Below are 14491 nucleotides of genomic sequence, written 5' to 3'. Positions count from 1 at the left end.
TGGATGATGTATAGATCAGATCTTTGCACTGCAGGCTCTTAGGAGATGTTTCCAGTTAACTTCCAGAGCAGCTGCTCCTCAGGACAATGAGGTTTTATATTTAGAAGTGCAGACTGGTCACCTGATGGTGTCCTGATTTAAGAGTGATCAGGTCTGTGCTCACCATTCATCTCTTTGAAATGAAAAGGGCAATAGTTAAAGAGTTGGCTTGGATCTCGCTCTTGTTTTGGTATAAACCACTCTTAATGAGATTGCATTTTTTTTCTCTATCATGTCTAACTTCAGTCTGAGAAGGAAGATAACACAAAGAATAAAACTGTCCAGAGTGTGCTGCGGTCACAACAGATTTAGCAGCTTACACACGAATTTTTTTCCCCTTTCTCTTCTTTTATCTGTGTTGATAAAATCGGAGAGTGGTGGCTAGCACTGATTTAGATTTCCAGCCTGGATTTGTTCTTGTTTTTCTCCTTACTTCAGTTCTCCTTGTGCAGTGCTGCGTGGCGCTGGCAGCCTGAGAGAGAGGGAGCTCCAGTCACACGCATAGACTCAGACCGCCGAGAGGAGATTAACATCAAGGAGTCCACATTTGCAATAGCGGGTGGTGCTGGGGGGAGAGGCGAGGGGAAAATAAAATAAAAGCAACAATCGGGTAAATGCTCCTCTCTTCTCGCCACCAGCACCTTGCACAGGTCTGAAATCGCTTATTTTGCTTTGCTGTATTGCGCTTGCCTGGGCTGTGGAGAGGGGAGGGGGAGGGGAGGAAGGGGGAGGTTTAACTTTTACTTGACATTACCGGGTTATTGTCACTTCCCCCGTGTTAAACCCCGGTGGTTCCCCCTCGCCCCCACCCCCTCCCCGGCCTCGGCTCCCTCCAGTTAACTTTGTTCAAAGGGCTGCAGTCGGGAGGGCTTGTCCGGGCCTGGGACACAGATAGCGTAAAGTAAATAACCACCACAATTAGGCTGGGGCCGGGAGTTGATCTTCGCGGCGAGAGATCTGCTTAGTTAGCGTTTGCTGTTTCGGGGCGATTGAAGGCCGCCGTGCCAAGGACACGCACACGCACACACACAGACACACACAGTCACTCTTACACACGCACGCTGGATACAAAAGTCTGGAGGATCTAGGGGAGAATTGCAGCCGCCGGATCGGTGCAGCAGCCGCGGGCAGAGCCATGCGTGTCACGGCCTCCTGAGGGGGAAAAAGGAAGGAAGGGAGGAAGGAGGAAAAAACAAAAGAGAGAAAGAAAGAAAGAAAGAAGGAAAAAAAGAAAAGAGGGAGAAAGGAAAGCAGAAGACAGACGCGGGGTGGTGGAAAGTGTTTGCCTGCTTTTGTCTCGCAATACAGTGAACTGGAAGATGGAGATGGATGTTAAGGGAGTTTCTCCGTGCCCGGAGCCCATCCCCCCGGCGGCGGGGTCTGGCGGCTGCCCGCACCAGCGCCCGCACCACCGCGATGGGCAGCCCGCGGAGCCGGCCCCCGCCGCCGACAGCGGCCACCCGGAGCGGAGGCACGGCAGTGAGAAAGAGGACAAAAAGGTAGGTCCGCTCCGCCGCCGGCCGGCCGGCGCCGCGCCCGCCCGAGGGGCCGGCTGCCCGGGGCCGCGCTCGGCGGGGCGGGCGGGGCCGCTGCCGCTCCCGCTGCCGCTGCCGCCGGGCCCGGCCGCGGCAGCCCCGCGCCGCCCTTTGTCAGCGCGGCGGCGAGAGGCGGGGGGCCGGCGGCGGAGGTTGTCTGAGGACACGGGGGCGCGGGGCGGGCAGCGCGGGGCCGCCGCCGCCGGGCCCGGGGCGCCGGGCATTGTTCCGCCCGCCCGCCCGGCGGGAGCGGCCCGGCTGCCGCCGCCAAAGTTTAACCTCACTTCGAGGGGCCGCGGCCGGCCCTTCCCGGGGCCGCTCCCCTTCCCTCCCCGCGCCTCGCCTCGACTTCCAGCCGGCGGCGAGGGGCGAGTCACTTGGGGGAAGGAGCCCGGGCGCTGTGTCCCTCCAGCCCTGCTGTGTCATTGCGGACCGGGGGACGGCTGCTCGCTGCCGAGTGAGAGCCCGCGGGTGACGGAGTTGAGCGAGAAATGGGTCAGATCGCACCCTTTGGTGCGGATGTGGCTGCTGCTGCGAGATTCGGAAAGTAGGGAGGATGGGATGGAAAAAGGTTGCCATTAAGATAATGTCAGCGGAGTGCATTGATCAGTGCTTTTGTCTGTGGGCACTGTCTTCATTCATTTTTCTCGGCATTGGTTTGCTAAACTGAAGCCGATGAATTCTGCTGTGTCTGTAGGTCTGTGACAGGCAGAGACTGATAAATGTGTAAGTTTCATCGTAATTCGGTGATGGTTGCAAGGTGTGATCCGTGTGTGCTAGACAGTGTAAAACACATCCATTTCTGTTTTATTGAAATACGAGTAATTCTCTGAATGCACAGGTACCCCTAAACAGATTATAATCCTAGAGTAATGTAAAAAAGAAATGCTGGCATATACTGGATTTGAACCGTGTTCAACTAGTTTTACTATAGTTTGGTTTCGTTACAAATGTGTAAGAGAACAGTAACACAATGAAGGAATGTAAGCGAGCAGGGCAATAAATCAATGCAACATCTATGTTACACCACATATTTGCATGACTAGAACTCCAGTTGTCATGAGAAAGATTTCTCATGTATTTTTTAAAAATTGTATTTTTATATGCAGACTACGAGTTTTCAGCATTTGCCTCCTACACTTTTAGGTTTGTTACTGTTCGGTAAAATCTGTGCTATTGTTTTAATTAAAAGAGGGTATCAACGCTGGATCATTTAAACAGGGCCTGTACAATTTAAGAGGGTGGATACAAGGGCTTTATTTTTAAAACGGTAACTGGTGGTTTATTGTGATAGATGAACACAGAATTCCATCTCCTTTGAGTTTATGACTATTTAATTCTGCCATGACTGCATGTACTGTACCTAGCTGAATGATTTGTGTGTCTGTGATTGTTTCTAGGATCTCTTTCATTGCACTGTGCTACTTATTAAACTTAAAAATATTTTATTTCAAAATAATTAAAATGAGCCAAGGTTGCCATTTACACATGACTTCGTTTTGCCACTGCCTTGAGAATTTTAAAACCCTGCCATCAGCAGAAATTCATGCTCAATAATTACTTTCTGATGTACCACACAATCTAATGTTTTACCAATTATGGACATGAGGAAGGCAAAGAAGGTGTGACTCAAGGTGAATGAACACCAAAGAAGGCCTGATTCTCTGTGGTGTGGCTAATTAATGTGTTTAGACGACTCAGGATTGCACTCTTTTATTCTGTATCTGCCAGTACTTTCTGGATGTGGAAACAAAAGTACTACCTCTTTTTTTTTTGATTTTTCTTTTTTGTTGTTGTTGTTCTATCTATAGCCATGCTAAAGTACTGTGATATATTCCTCTTTTTTAATTCCACTATTAACTTTTCCAAGTTTGCCATTGCCAAGGTTGTTGCAATGACTAGCTTGTATTTTTGGGATGTGCTGTGATATTTCAAACCTCTCTAAATGTATGTATCTTTTCTGGATGCTGTCCCAGGACAACCAGTGCTTCTCATTAGTGCAGAACTATTTCAGATATCTGGTTAAGTACTGGCAACAGAAATATAATGGGAAGGGGAAAAACCATTAGAGAGATAGTAAAATCCAACACTATTGTGAAAAAAATCTCAAGTCAACTACAAAACTGAACTCAAGCATTTCTGGAAATATCATCTAAGAACTTTCTAAATTGATTGAAATAACTGTACCACTGTTCTTTTGGCCCTTATACAAACTTCCCAGGCACACTGATACATGCTGGAAGTGTAAGCTCTCTACATGGAAATTGTAAAGGACATTAGAACCTGGATTCCTGACAATGTATAATTAGGACTACATAAATATTAAGATCTTGCAATGTCTCATGATTTCACTGTCAGATTTGCTTTTTGGCATCATGCTTCAATTATAAGAAAATCTTGTATTTAATCACTGAGCTCCATTTCTAAACGGAGCTGGGTCATATTTATGTTCTAATAAAAGTATTTTTTGTCACTGCCTCCAAAAGGAACATCGAATTAACCAAAGCAAGTATTTTCCTAAGTTTATGGAACTTCAGTAGAATATACTACCATAGTCTCACTTACATGGATACTGAAGGTTTTTTCCCTGCTGTGTATTAGTTTATTTGTTGTTGAGCTTCAATAAAATTTTGAAACGTGTGTAACTTGAAGTACATCTCACTGTCTTCAGCTGGGATGCTGACATGCTGGAGTGTGTGCTTAAGTGCTTTGTTGGAGGAAGAACTAGGTTATTTCTCATATATCTTTCTGTTGAGACCAACTCTGACTGATATATAGGAATAGAAATTATGAAGATTGACTTTATAATTTATTAAGTACACAGTACTTGGTGCTTTAAAGCCTAGTTGCCATTTGGGTGGGAGAAAATGAAGCACAAATAGTAGAGTGCAAGATTTAGAAAGCTAATAGGCTGAATCTATGTGGATACTATTTTTTCTCTTAAAGCAAAACACATCAAAAATATTTTTCAACACTCCTACAATGTTTTCTGTTATTTTAGTTAAAAACATATAGGTCTAATCCTATATACAGAAGCATGTTGACATTCTCCAGTATGGCAAAGTGAATGACTGGGGGAGAGAACAACCTGCAATCCTGGTTGTTCATTCCTGGCTGGAGGTGCAGCTGATGCCTGTGACAGCTTGTGTGGGTGGATTGTCGCACCATCTTGCCACTCCATGACTCGGTGCCAACGGATCCAGGCCCCTAAATTGTACCAAGGATTCTTTCCAGCTTATCTTGCAGTGATTGCATCTTTACAAGGATCAGCGCACGGAGCACTTTGGGAGTAGAAGGCAGCTTTGCAGTTCCTTTGCAAACTGGTGGCTATAGGTGAAGTTTATGACAGCTCACAGAGCAGGATGGTAGAGTTTTCCCAGAGGTGATACCCTGAGCCCTGAGTTAGGACTTTCAAGCCCTCAGCTACAGCCAGTCTATTACAGTGTTTCCATTTGCCAAAGCCCCCAAGCTCTCCAAAAGCTGGTCTGAGGTATGGATTTGGTAATGTAACATTTCATACTGAGAACGACTTGTGCATCTCTGGTATGCACAAATCATTTAGCACAAATGATCTACAAGCACCCCCAGAGCTTTCACTTTATACCTACATTCCAGATATAAAACCATCTGTGAAATAGCTCCAAAGCAAAGAACTTTCTGTGTATTTACATGGAAATGAGCACAATGAGGTTATAGCAAAACCAAGCTTATGTGGGCTGGCTACATTGTATTCTGATTCACAACCAATTTGCCAGTGTTTGATGCAAGAGTTCTGAGGTGTTTTGTGGTCTTTTTTGTATGTTATTTCCCAGGATGCTCACCTGTGATAGTGCTGTGTGATAATGGCACCCAAGTGTGAGCTTCTAGAGGGGAAAAGCCGAGTGCTTTGGGGAAAGGCACTCAGTATTAATGTGGGAATTCTGTTCTGCTGTACACATGATCTGATTATCAGTCTCTGAAAGCCTTCTGCTAGTGTATTTACAAGAATACTGCTATCAACTATATAGTGCTTGTTCATTCATCCTCCACAAGTAGTAGGTTAGGAATAGTGGAAGACACTTCAGGGGAATTATTTTTTAATAGTTTCTCTTATGTATTATGTTTGATTTGGAAAGCCAAATGTTGCTCTGTGTTTACATTTAGAGAGAGAAGGCTCTAGAAATGCAGTTTATGCTTGAAGCAGGTGGTGGGGATTCTTTCAGGGGGTAAATCACTCCAGTCTCAAATCAGATGTGCTTATCTTACCTTAGGCAGTTCCATTGTGAACAGAAGAGGAGTTGTCAACCACTGTCACACTTCCTGGAGATTTGATTGAGTTTTCCTTTGCCAGATAATCTGGACCATTCCCATTGAGCAATCAGAAGTTAAGAACCAAAAGCTGAAACTGAAATCAGTAATGGCTATGGGGGGGTGTGTGGGATGAAGAAAGCAGAAAAAGACAACACTACTGGTTGCTGAAGGTAGCAGCTTCTCCTGATAATAGTGTAAAATGCACCATCTTATATTAGTTGGAGTTTCCAAGTAGTGAAGGCTTTGTGCCAAGTGTATCATGGGCTATGGTTCTGCCAAGATATAATGCAGGCATGAATAGTCAAGGTCAAGGTATGCATAGATGGACAAAATCTTCACCACACAGATATGGCAGAAAATTATACTTGTGGCTGTTGCTATTCTGAGAGTTTGATGTCAGACAAAAATTCAGGTGTATGCTTAAAGTGAGGACAAAGCTGGAGAATAATGTGTCTTTGTCTAAATCATTGGTAAGAAAATTTCAGAAATCATTCCCCAGCCCAGCCACATGAACTCTGTCTTTTTCAGATCCACTCTAAAGCACCAGTTCTTTATTCTTAAGCTGTTTCTATCTGTGCTGTGGACTGTCGTGATATTAGTATTGATCTGCATAGTTCAGTTTCTTCCTGATGAAATGGTCTGAAAAATAATCTGCACCCTGTTCTTCCAGAGTTCCCAGAACCTGGTGGCTGCCTGGGTGGTCAGCCTGATCCAAAGCTTCAGACCCAGGACATTCTGAGTCCCTTATATTCAGATATTTATTCTGCACATTCCCAGATTACAGCTCTGGGCCAGGCTAACTCATGACCATATGGGGAGAGTCCTGGACACGTGTTCCTGGAATGGCTGTCCAAAGCCAGAGCACCTGCAAGGTGCCTCTGGAAGGGAGGTTTTAGTCCTTTGTATTGCTGATGTGGGCAGCAAAGCTTTAACCCTGCCATTAACTTGTTATGATGAACAAGACCCAAGAGCTATCTGCTTTGAGGAGACTAAGTAAAAAATTCAGATTAAAAAAAATCAAAAAGAGGAAATTCACTATGAACTGAAAGCCTTGCTTTTCAGGCGGGTCTACTTCTGCATTTTGATGCATTTCATATATCTGCCTCACTCTTCTTTTCTTTCTAGTGAGAAACTGAATCCTTAGATGAACCTAGGATTTTGCCTCTGTTACAAAATTAAGAAGATGCGAAGAAGAGAAAGAGAAAAACTGTTAGCATCTGAAGTCAAGAATAACAAATTCATGTTCTATTAGACATCAAAGAATCCAAAAAGGAGACAAGATACTGGGAACCAGACCTCATCATTTTCATATCTCCAAAATTACTTTCTGCCTATATTTTGGGAATTCCTTTTACTGCATGACCAGCACACAGGTCAAGGGCGACTATTCTCCCCCTCTGCTCCACTCTTGTGCACCCCACCTGGATCACTGTATCCAGCTCTGGTATCCCAACATAAGGAGGACATGGAGCTGCTGGAGTGAGTCCAGAAGAGGCCACAAAGATGATCAGAGGGCTGGAGCACCTCTCCAGTGGAGACAGGCTGAAGGAGCTGGGGCTGTTCAGTGGTCTGGAATGAAAAGCTCTGGAGACCCTAAGCAGCTTTCCAGTGTGTAAAGAGGGCCTACAGGAGAACTGGAGAGGGACTTTTTACAAGGGCATGGAATGACAGGACAAGGCAAAAGGCTTTAAACTGGGAGAGACAATTTTTAATTAGGCATTAGGAATAAACTGTGTGGGTAGTGAGACACCTGGAAGAGGTTGCCCAGAGAAGCTGTGGATGCCCCATGCCTGGTTGGATGGGGTTTTAGGCAATCCAGTATAGTCGAAATTGTCCTTATCCATGGCAAGAGGTTTGGAACTAGATGGTTTTTAAGGTCCCTTCCAACACAAATCACTTTAAGATTCTATGATTCTATGTTATGGGAAAAAATCTTACCTTAAGTAGATGTCAACAGTAGGACAATATTATTCTTACAGTAAATACAAAACACAGCACTGTACCAGATACTGAGAAGATTAACTGTATCCCAGAATCCAGAATGTGGGTTTTATGTTAATGCATAAAGTTGGAGAATGAGGAAATGATGTCTGTGATATGCCTGTGTCTGTGTTGAAACAACACACATGATAGTGCATGTAAATGATTCTTTAAAATTTTACCCAATACTGAAGTTTCTGAAAGAAGAATATGCTATTTAAATAGTTGTCCTCTCAAATAAATTGTATGAGAAATGTTTTGATGAAGTTTACTGGTCTTACAGCTGTTTAAATTTTTCATCAATAAGTGGATGAAGCTTGAAAAGGTGATCAAACTCTGACTGGTTCCTGGGCTAAACACATTCATTGAAATAGAGAGATTTCATGAAAAGTAAATACTGCTTAGAGTTAATACAAAGTGAAATTAAGTGCATATGTAGTTGATTGGGTAACCAATCCAGGGACATAAACAAGGAACATCATGGGTGGGAGCTGAACAACGCTCTTGAATCATCAGCAACACAACCACAAGTTTTGTATGCAGAAGACACAGAACTGACTCTCTGGTTAAAGGCAATTTTGTCTTGGCTGCAGAAGGGTTGTGAAGATTCCTACTTGGAGGAAGATGCAGCACTGAAAAGGGCTTTGTTATCTCCTCTTGAGCAGTTGGGCCATTGCCTTGACTCAGATGTAGTGGTATGTGTTCATGCCTATGTGCTGAGACTGGAAAGCAGTCCTATTCAGGACTGCATACGACAGCTCAGAGCTTGGCCAGTGCATGGCATATCCTTCCCACTTAAGTAGAGCTTGTTCTCAAAAGCGCAGTATTCACAGGAGCTCCTGGCCAAGAGCTGAGTGCCAGCTTGTAACAAATCTGAGGCTTCAAACAATGGATAATCAATGAAGCTAGAGATGAACAATGCCCATGTTGTTGCATGCTATTCCCAGTGTTTTCCTAGATGCTCGCAGTGTTTTTAGACCATCTCTATCTGTGGTAAAAACTGACTGTGTTGTGCTGAATCCTTATGGTGGAGCAATTTTTACTAGACTGAGGTTTCAGTTTACTTAATTGCCTAAGCTAAGAGAGATGTACTGTATAGTTACTGATGTGTGAAGTGGTTCAGTTTTTCTTTGGTTCCATATTTGGCTGTTCTCTGCCTGGCTGTAGCCATGCTGCTAATATAGTGACTAGGATTGTTTCCCAGCACCCTGTGCTAGGTGGATTTTTTTATGTTACCAGTAGTAATTGTAGTAGTGCTAATTGCTGCCACTAGTAATTGTCTGCCAATGGTATAAAAAGTTGCAGAGTCTCAGCAGAGTTATTGTTTTCTCACACTTTGTCTCTGAAAATACTAAAATAGTAAAGAAAATGGGACTACAGCTGCAAAATGGGAAAAGTAACAACAGGATCACTGATAATAATTTCCATAAAAGTTTCCATCAGATCAGGTTTTAGTGGGGTGTTTAAATGCGTAGAATGAAAAAAAAAAAAAAAAACCCTGAATCTGAAAGGCAATGCAGATGTTAATATTCTACAGTAGTTTATTTCCTTCCTCGCCGTCATCCTTTCTGCATGGTTATGAAATTCCCCTCTGCCTGTAAGAAAAATATCTGTTTTATTTCAATTCTACACATTGCATTCTGAGATACAGGGGCAATATACATTGTTTCAGGAACTCTAGTAACCAGTACATCTTAACCAGGATAAAACAAGACAACATTTGGCTCATAGCATGGACAAGGACAGTCATTTATAAAATTTGTTAGACATGATTTACTAGAAAAAGAGTGATTCTTCCATGCCTAATGGCTTCTGCCATGTGTTTAAATACAGCTGTTATTTTCATTATATGTTATATGAAGACCAATCTTGTTACAGAAGAAGAGTAGGAATAGTTTCCTTGACTGAAAAGCAAGTGTTGGGTTAATCAAAATCACAGACTCAAGCCACAAAGCTAGGTTAATGCACTTAGTGCTCCTGGGCTTCAGAGTTCATTCCATTGAACACCTTGTCCTATGGTTACAGAGTTTATTGTCTCCAAAAAGCTATTTGACACAAGTTATTCACAAGTTATAATGTGATCAGCAAGTGCAGGGAAAATAAAGGCAATATTCCCCTCTTTAGTTCTTGACCATCTGCAAAAGATTCTTATAATTGATTGGAGAATTAAATGAAAATACTGTAGAACCCATGCCTGTTTCATCAGCACAGAGTCTGTGGGAATTGAGTTCAACAAGTGCCTCAAGCACCACTGACATCTCCTTTTTGCTATTACCCAGGGATGGTTTTCTCACTGAGGTTGTTACTGATTCTCACTGAGTCTGTACTGATTTTAGGAGATGATAGCAGAAAATCTGGTTTTGAATCCAAATTAACATACTCAAGGTCTTTATGGAAAGGGAGTTAAAGAGCTAGTATCTACCAAAGATAACTCCTGTGGGTTATTATATTTAGTATCAATTTTGTATTCAACACAGTATAAATAAATAGGCATTGTGCTTTTCTGTGGATTCAAAAAGAGTAGTTTGTTGCCTTGAGGTAGTTACTGTGTGAATCAGACATGACACAGGAAGGGTGACTACAAGTCCTCAGAGTTGGGCAGGTGAGCATGATGTGTAGAGGTAGGTTGTAAATAACTTCTGCTCTTTGGGTGAATTAATAGTGAGAGGGAGTTGACGTGGAGGGGCAGAGAGCGAGTAGGCAGAAAGCTAATTGAAAGCAGCAACTTTTGAGTAGGGCTAGAAGAGAGAAGTTTGTAAAGTTTGTGTTTTGAGGCAAAAGAGCTTTATGAAGTGTGCACTGGGTCCATGTGGAGTTAAGGAAGCACGCAGCAGAATTCCGCAGTGTTCGCAAAATACCTACTGAGGCTTCACAGACATTGTACAGTGCCCCGGTTAGCCTTGTTAACTTTATTGAGTGTGCTTCGAGGACATGCAGACTTTCAAAGTATGGGAAAACCACTTCTAACAATTAACTGGCTTACTCTCTCCCACCTATTGTTTCATACCTAATAAAAGCCAACAGCAAGCCATTGCCAAAGAAAATAGATACAATAATATTTAGGTTAGTTAGGTTTGAGATATGACAGGCTAAAAAGGATGTCCCCAGACATCTTGGGACTTAAATAATCCCCATTTTTTTTTCCTGTCTTATTTCTCCCACTATCATAGGATATGCTCTTAAAACTAAATTTTCCCTGATCTAGTAAGTGGTTTTGGGAAGATCAGTCAATTTATAGAGTGCTTCTATATGAACTAATTTATAACTGGAAACATGTTTCAACTTTACTATGTCAGGGACGTAGTAAATTTCCAAGTGATAAAATTACCTTTTTCCTTAAGCAGAGCAGCCAGCATCAGCATTATCATTTACATCCCTTTGCACATGGTGTGGCACAGGAAATGGCACACCATTATCAGATGGCTGTTAAGGTGGATGCAGGGAAATGGTGAGGTTGCTGGCATGGCCTCAAAGACAGACATCCACAGATGTTCTGCAGTCACTTCAGTGAATGTAGTTAAAAGGTGCCTGCTCTGCGCTTGGGGAAATTTTTGCTTAAACAGAGAACATTAAAGTTTGGAGGAGGTCATGAATATCTTTCCCAAGGGAGAAGGGAGGAGCAGCAAGTTTATAGGGAAGAAAAGCCATACAGGTTTTCAAGAGGAGCGAGGCAGCAACAAAGAGTCAGACTTCATCTGCCTCCCACAGTAGGGTGGTGGCTAATGTGGTGTCATGTGCTGTTGCGGTGTTACGCAAAGCATAGCCTTGTTTGACCTTAAAATGGGATCCAAGGGTGCCACTTCTTGAACTTGTCAAGAGGACACACCCTGTGCAGAAGATAAATAATTGATTGATCAATTCAGAGAGAGGCCATGTGGAGGTTAGAGCATCAGAGATGATGATCAAGGTCAACGTGTCTCAGGAAGTCTTTACAAGAAGGGCTACACCACAGGACTGTCATGAGACAATCGGCCAGATCAACATCAAAACTGGGATAATTGTGTGCTGGGAAACACTGCTCAGGGCAGGACAAAGCTTTGGGCTCTCTGGTCTGCTCTCTGTTCTGCATGTTCTGCCTGTTGGTAAGATTCAACAGCTTTCTCTCTTCAGGCAGTGCTTCACAGTCATATGCTTTTGCATGCTGCTGCACACAAAACAGTCACTGAGGTCTTCCTAACCAATCAGGTGATGGAGTCACACTTGTACTTAATTGCTGCTGTTTTAGAGTCAGACTTAGCTCCTCACAGCAGGTTATCTCTTTGGTAATGCTATCCTATTGACTATGGCATTATTCCCAGTATCCAGAACTATCTATATTGCCCATGTTTGTCTGCAGATTCAAGCAAAGCCCGTGGAAAGGTGTCATTCTGCATTTCACAAGTGACTGTGCATGTTACCTATGATTATAGCGTGACACCTCTTAGTCATACATCCACATCTGATAGTAACTGGAAGAGACTAGAGACAGTAAAGTCAGAAAACCATAGATAACAAATGCTTATGTATTATGAACTGTGTGATATTAAGAGATAGGAGGAGGAAGACACAGTGACACAACAGTTAACAGGGGCCTAAAGCATTACTCTCTTATTTGCTGATAGAGATGACTTGTTTCTCACCTACACAAAGGAAAATTATAGATGAATCTGTCATAGGTAGAACTTTTGCCATTTTTAAGACTCAGGTCAGAGCAGTTACAGAGTTATTACCTGTTGACACACAGTTCTGTGGTATCAATAGTCTCAGCATGCAGTGTGGTCCTTGTTTTGTCATACATATGGCAGTGACTGTCACAGCTACCCAGAACACTGTGAGAAGTACAGAAGTTCAGTAGACAGGGTCAGGACCTCTGAAAGGTGATGTGGAGATCACTGAAGAGAATTTAAAAGGTGAGCTACCAAATGAAAAGTACAGAAATGAACTGTGCTAAGCTACCAAGCTACTCTGTGCACAAACAGAAGTGTACGTGTTGTGCAGAGTAAAGGTAGAAAATCTTGAGTTCTTTTTCCAACCGACACTTGGTATGTTATCATGGTGCATAAAATAATGGGGGAGAAGCAGCAGTGAAGCAAAAATAATAAAACTCATATTTAAAAGCCAAACCAATGTAAAATGCATAAATGTACCAATGGGATCTAATGCTAAATTTTAAAGGCTAAGTTATAGAAAAGAAGAACAAGGCAGTTTATCCTTTTCCATAAGTTAGCAAGAATGAGGGAATGCCACCTGCCTGTATGGCAGGCCACTGCTTGATCTGTAGTATCTGGAAACACATTCACTGTAGGTAAAATACTTATTCCCATACTCCATTTGTGCAGCTGGTACTGGATGCCAATGCAACACTGGCCAGAGAGAGGGACAGTGTCTTACCTCTCATCTGTAATGTGTTACGGTCCTCTCTTCTGATCTCCTTCCAAACCAGTGCCAGAGTGTGCTGGCAGTGCTCCTGTGGACTCTGCAACAGAAAACAGACCACACCCTTGCCATGACTATTATGTACCTCTCTGACGGCACTTCAGCATCAGCCCAGAAGTGTAAGGATCAAAAGGACTAGCAAATTCTTAAATTTAAAAACCACAGCGTTTGGAAAAATGCTTCTAATACTCTAACATCTTTAAATCTGAGATCTAATATTTGATTTCATGTAGGCTAAGGACAAATTTTCTGCCCTACTAGCAAAGGAATTTCACCATGTTTTTCAAAGGCATGTTATATTTTACTGACTTAAAATGATTTATGACCAAGTAAAACTTATTATGAGTAGCAACTATGCATGAGGGAGTGGAGGATTACAGATTGGTAAAACAAAATCCAGAGGAAGGTGCATTAGGAGGTTCAGATGGGGTTAGATGTTCATTGTCAGTGCTCTAACAACTTAAAGAATTTTTACATTTACACACTTAGAAGAATGACATTTTATAGTATCAATGGGAAATTGAAGTTCAGTTCTATTCTTCAGAGCTGTAAGAGAATTGCTTTGAGTAGTATAATTTTGGGAGTAATTTCCATATTTGGAAAAGAAGAAGGAAGTAACATGGACAGGTCTCATTTTGAAAGAAATCTGAGGGTTTAAAGTTTACTAAAATAAAAATTTTATTGAAAATGCATTGTTCAAATCTTACTATGTTCCACACAAAACCCTCTAGAAAGTCCCTTGATGAGATTTTATTTGGGATTAGAAATTATCCTTCCTTGGAGCAGGAGAATGCTGTGAATCTTCCACATCGTTCCTGTATGATTCTGTGCTGGAAAATGGTTTGATGGTTTTTAAAATAAAATGGCATATACAGAGAGTTTTCAGATGCACTTAAGCTCCAAAAGTTGATATGAATTATCTGACAATAGTCTTAAGTGAATGCAACTATAAATAAAACTGCAGTTTTACATACTTGCATGATCAGATCTTGGAATTCTGAGGTTTTGAGTGAGAAGTACTATCTTCCTTTATGTAATTAAACAGTGCTACTACAATGAAACCTCTACACTTACATGTTCATGTAGCACTAAGTATAATATTTCAACAGTATAAAATTGCATACCCTACTGTATCAAAAACAGCCTTAGAACTCAGGAAGACCAGTGTCCTGGGGATGTGATACCTAATCTGAATCTATTTTTGGTAATAGACAGTTGATATAAAGTGTTAC

The 14491-nt window shown here is 42.3% G+C and overlaps 1 protein-coding gene across 10 annotated transcripts in view; it reads left to right on the top strand.

The window, feature by feature from the left end:
• Positions 1-508: 508 nt before the first annotated feature.
• Positions 509-14491, top strand: part of RBMS3 (RNA binding motif single stranded interacting protein 3) — a 703155-nt gene continuing 689172 nt past the window's right edge. For 6 of the 10 annotated variants that reach the window (XM_077787022.1, XM_077787017.1, XM_031503885.2 and 3 more), the window contains exon 1: positions 843-1538. In XM_077787022.1, coding sequence (XP_077643148.1) covers positions 1359-1538 — 180 coding nt within the window. In that variant the 5' untranslated portion in view covers positions 843-1358. Of the gene's footprint in view, positions 690-842; positions 1539-14491 lie in introns of those variants that run through there. The other 4 variants (XM_031503883.2, XM_031503886.2, XM_077787027.1 and 1 more) reach the window with 4 other exon arrangements.

The sequence above is a fragment of the Lonchura striata genome, chromosome 1 (assembly GCF_046129695.1).
Source record: "Lonchura striata isolate bLonStr1 chromosome 1, bLonStr1.mat, whole genome shotgun sequence".
NCBI lineage: Eukaryota > Metazoa > Chordata > Aves > Passeriformes > Estrildidae > Lonchura > Lonchura striata.
Note: the sequence above shows the minus strand (reverse complement) of the source record. Positions and strands in the feature narration are given on the sequence as shown.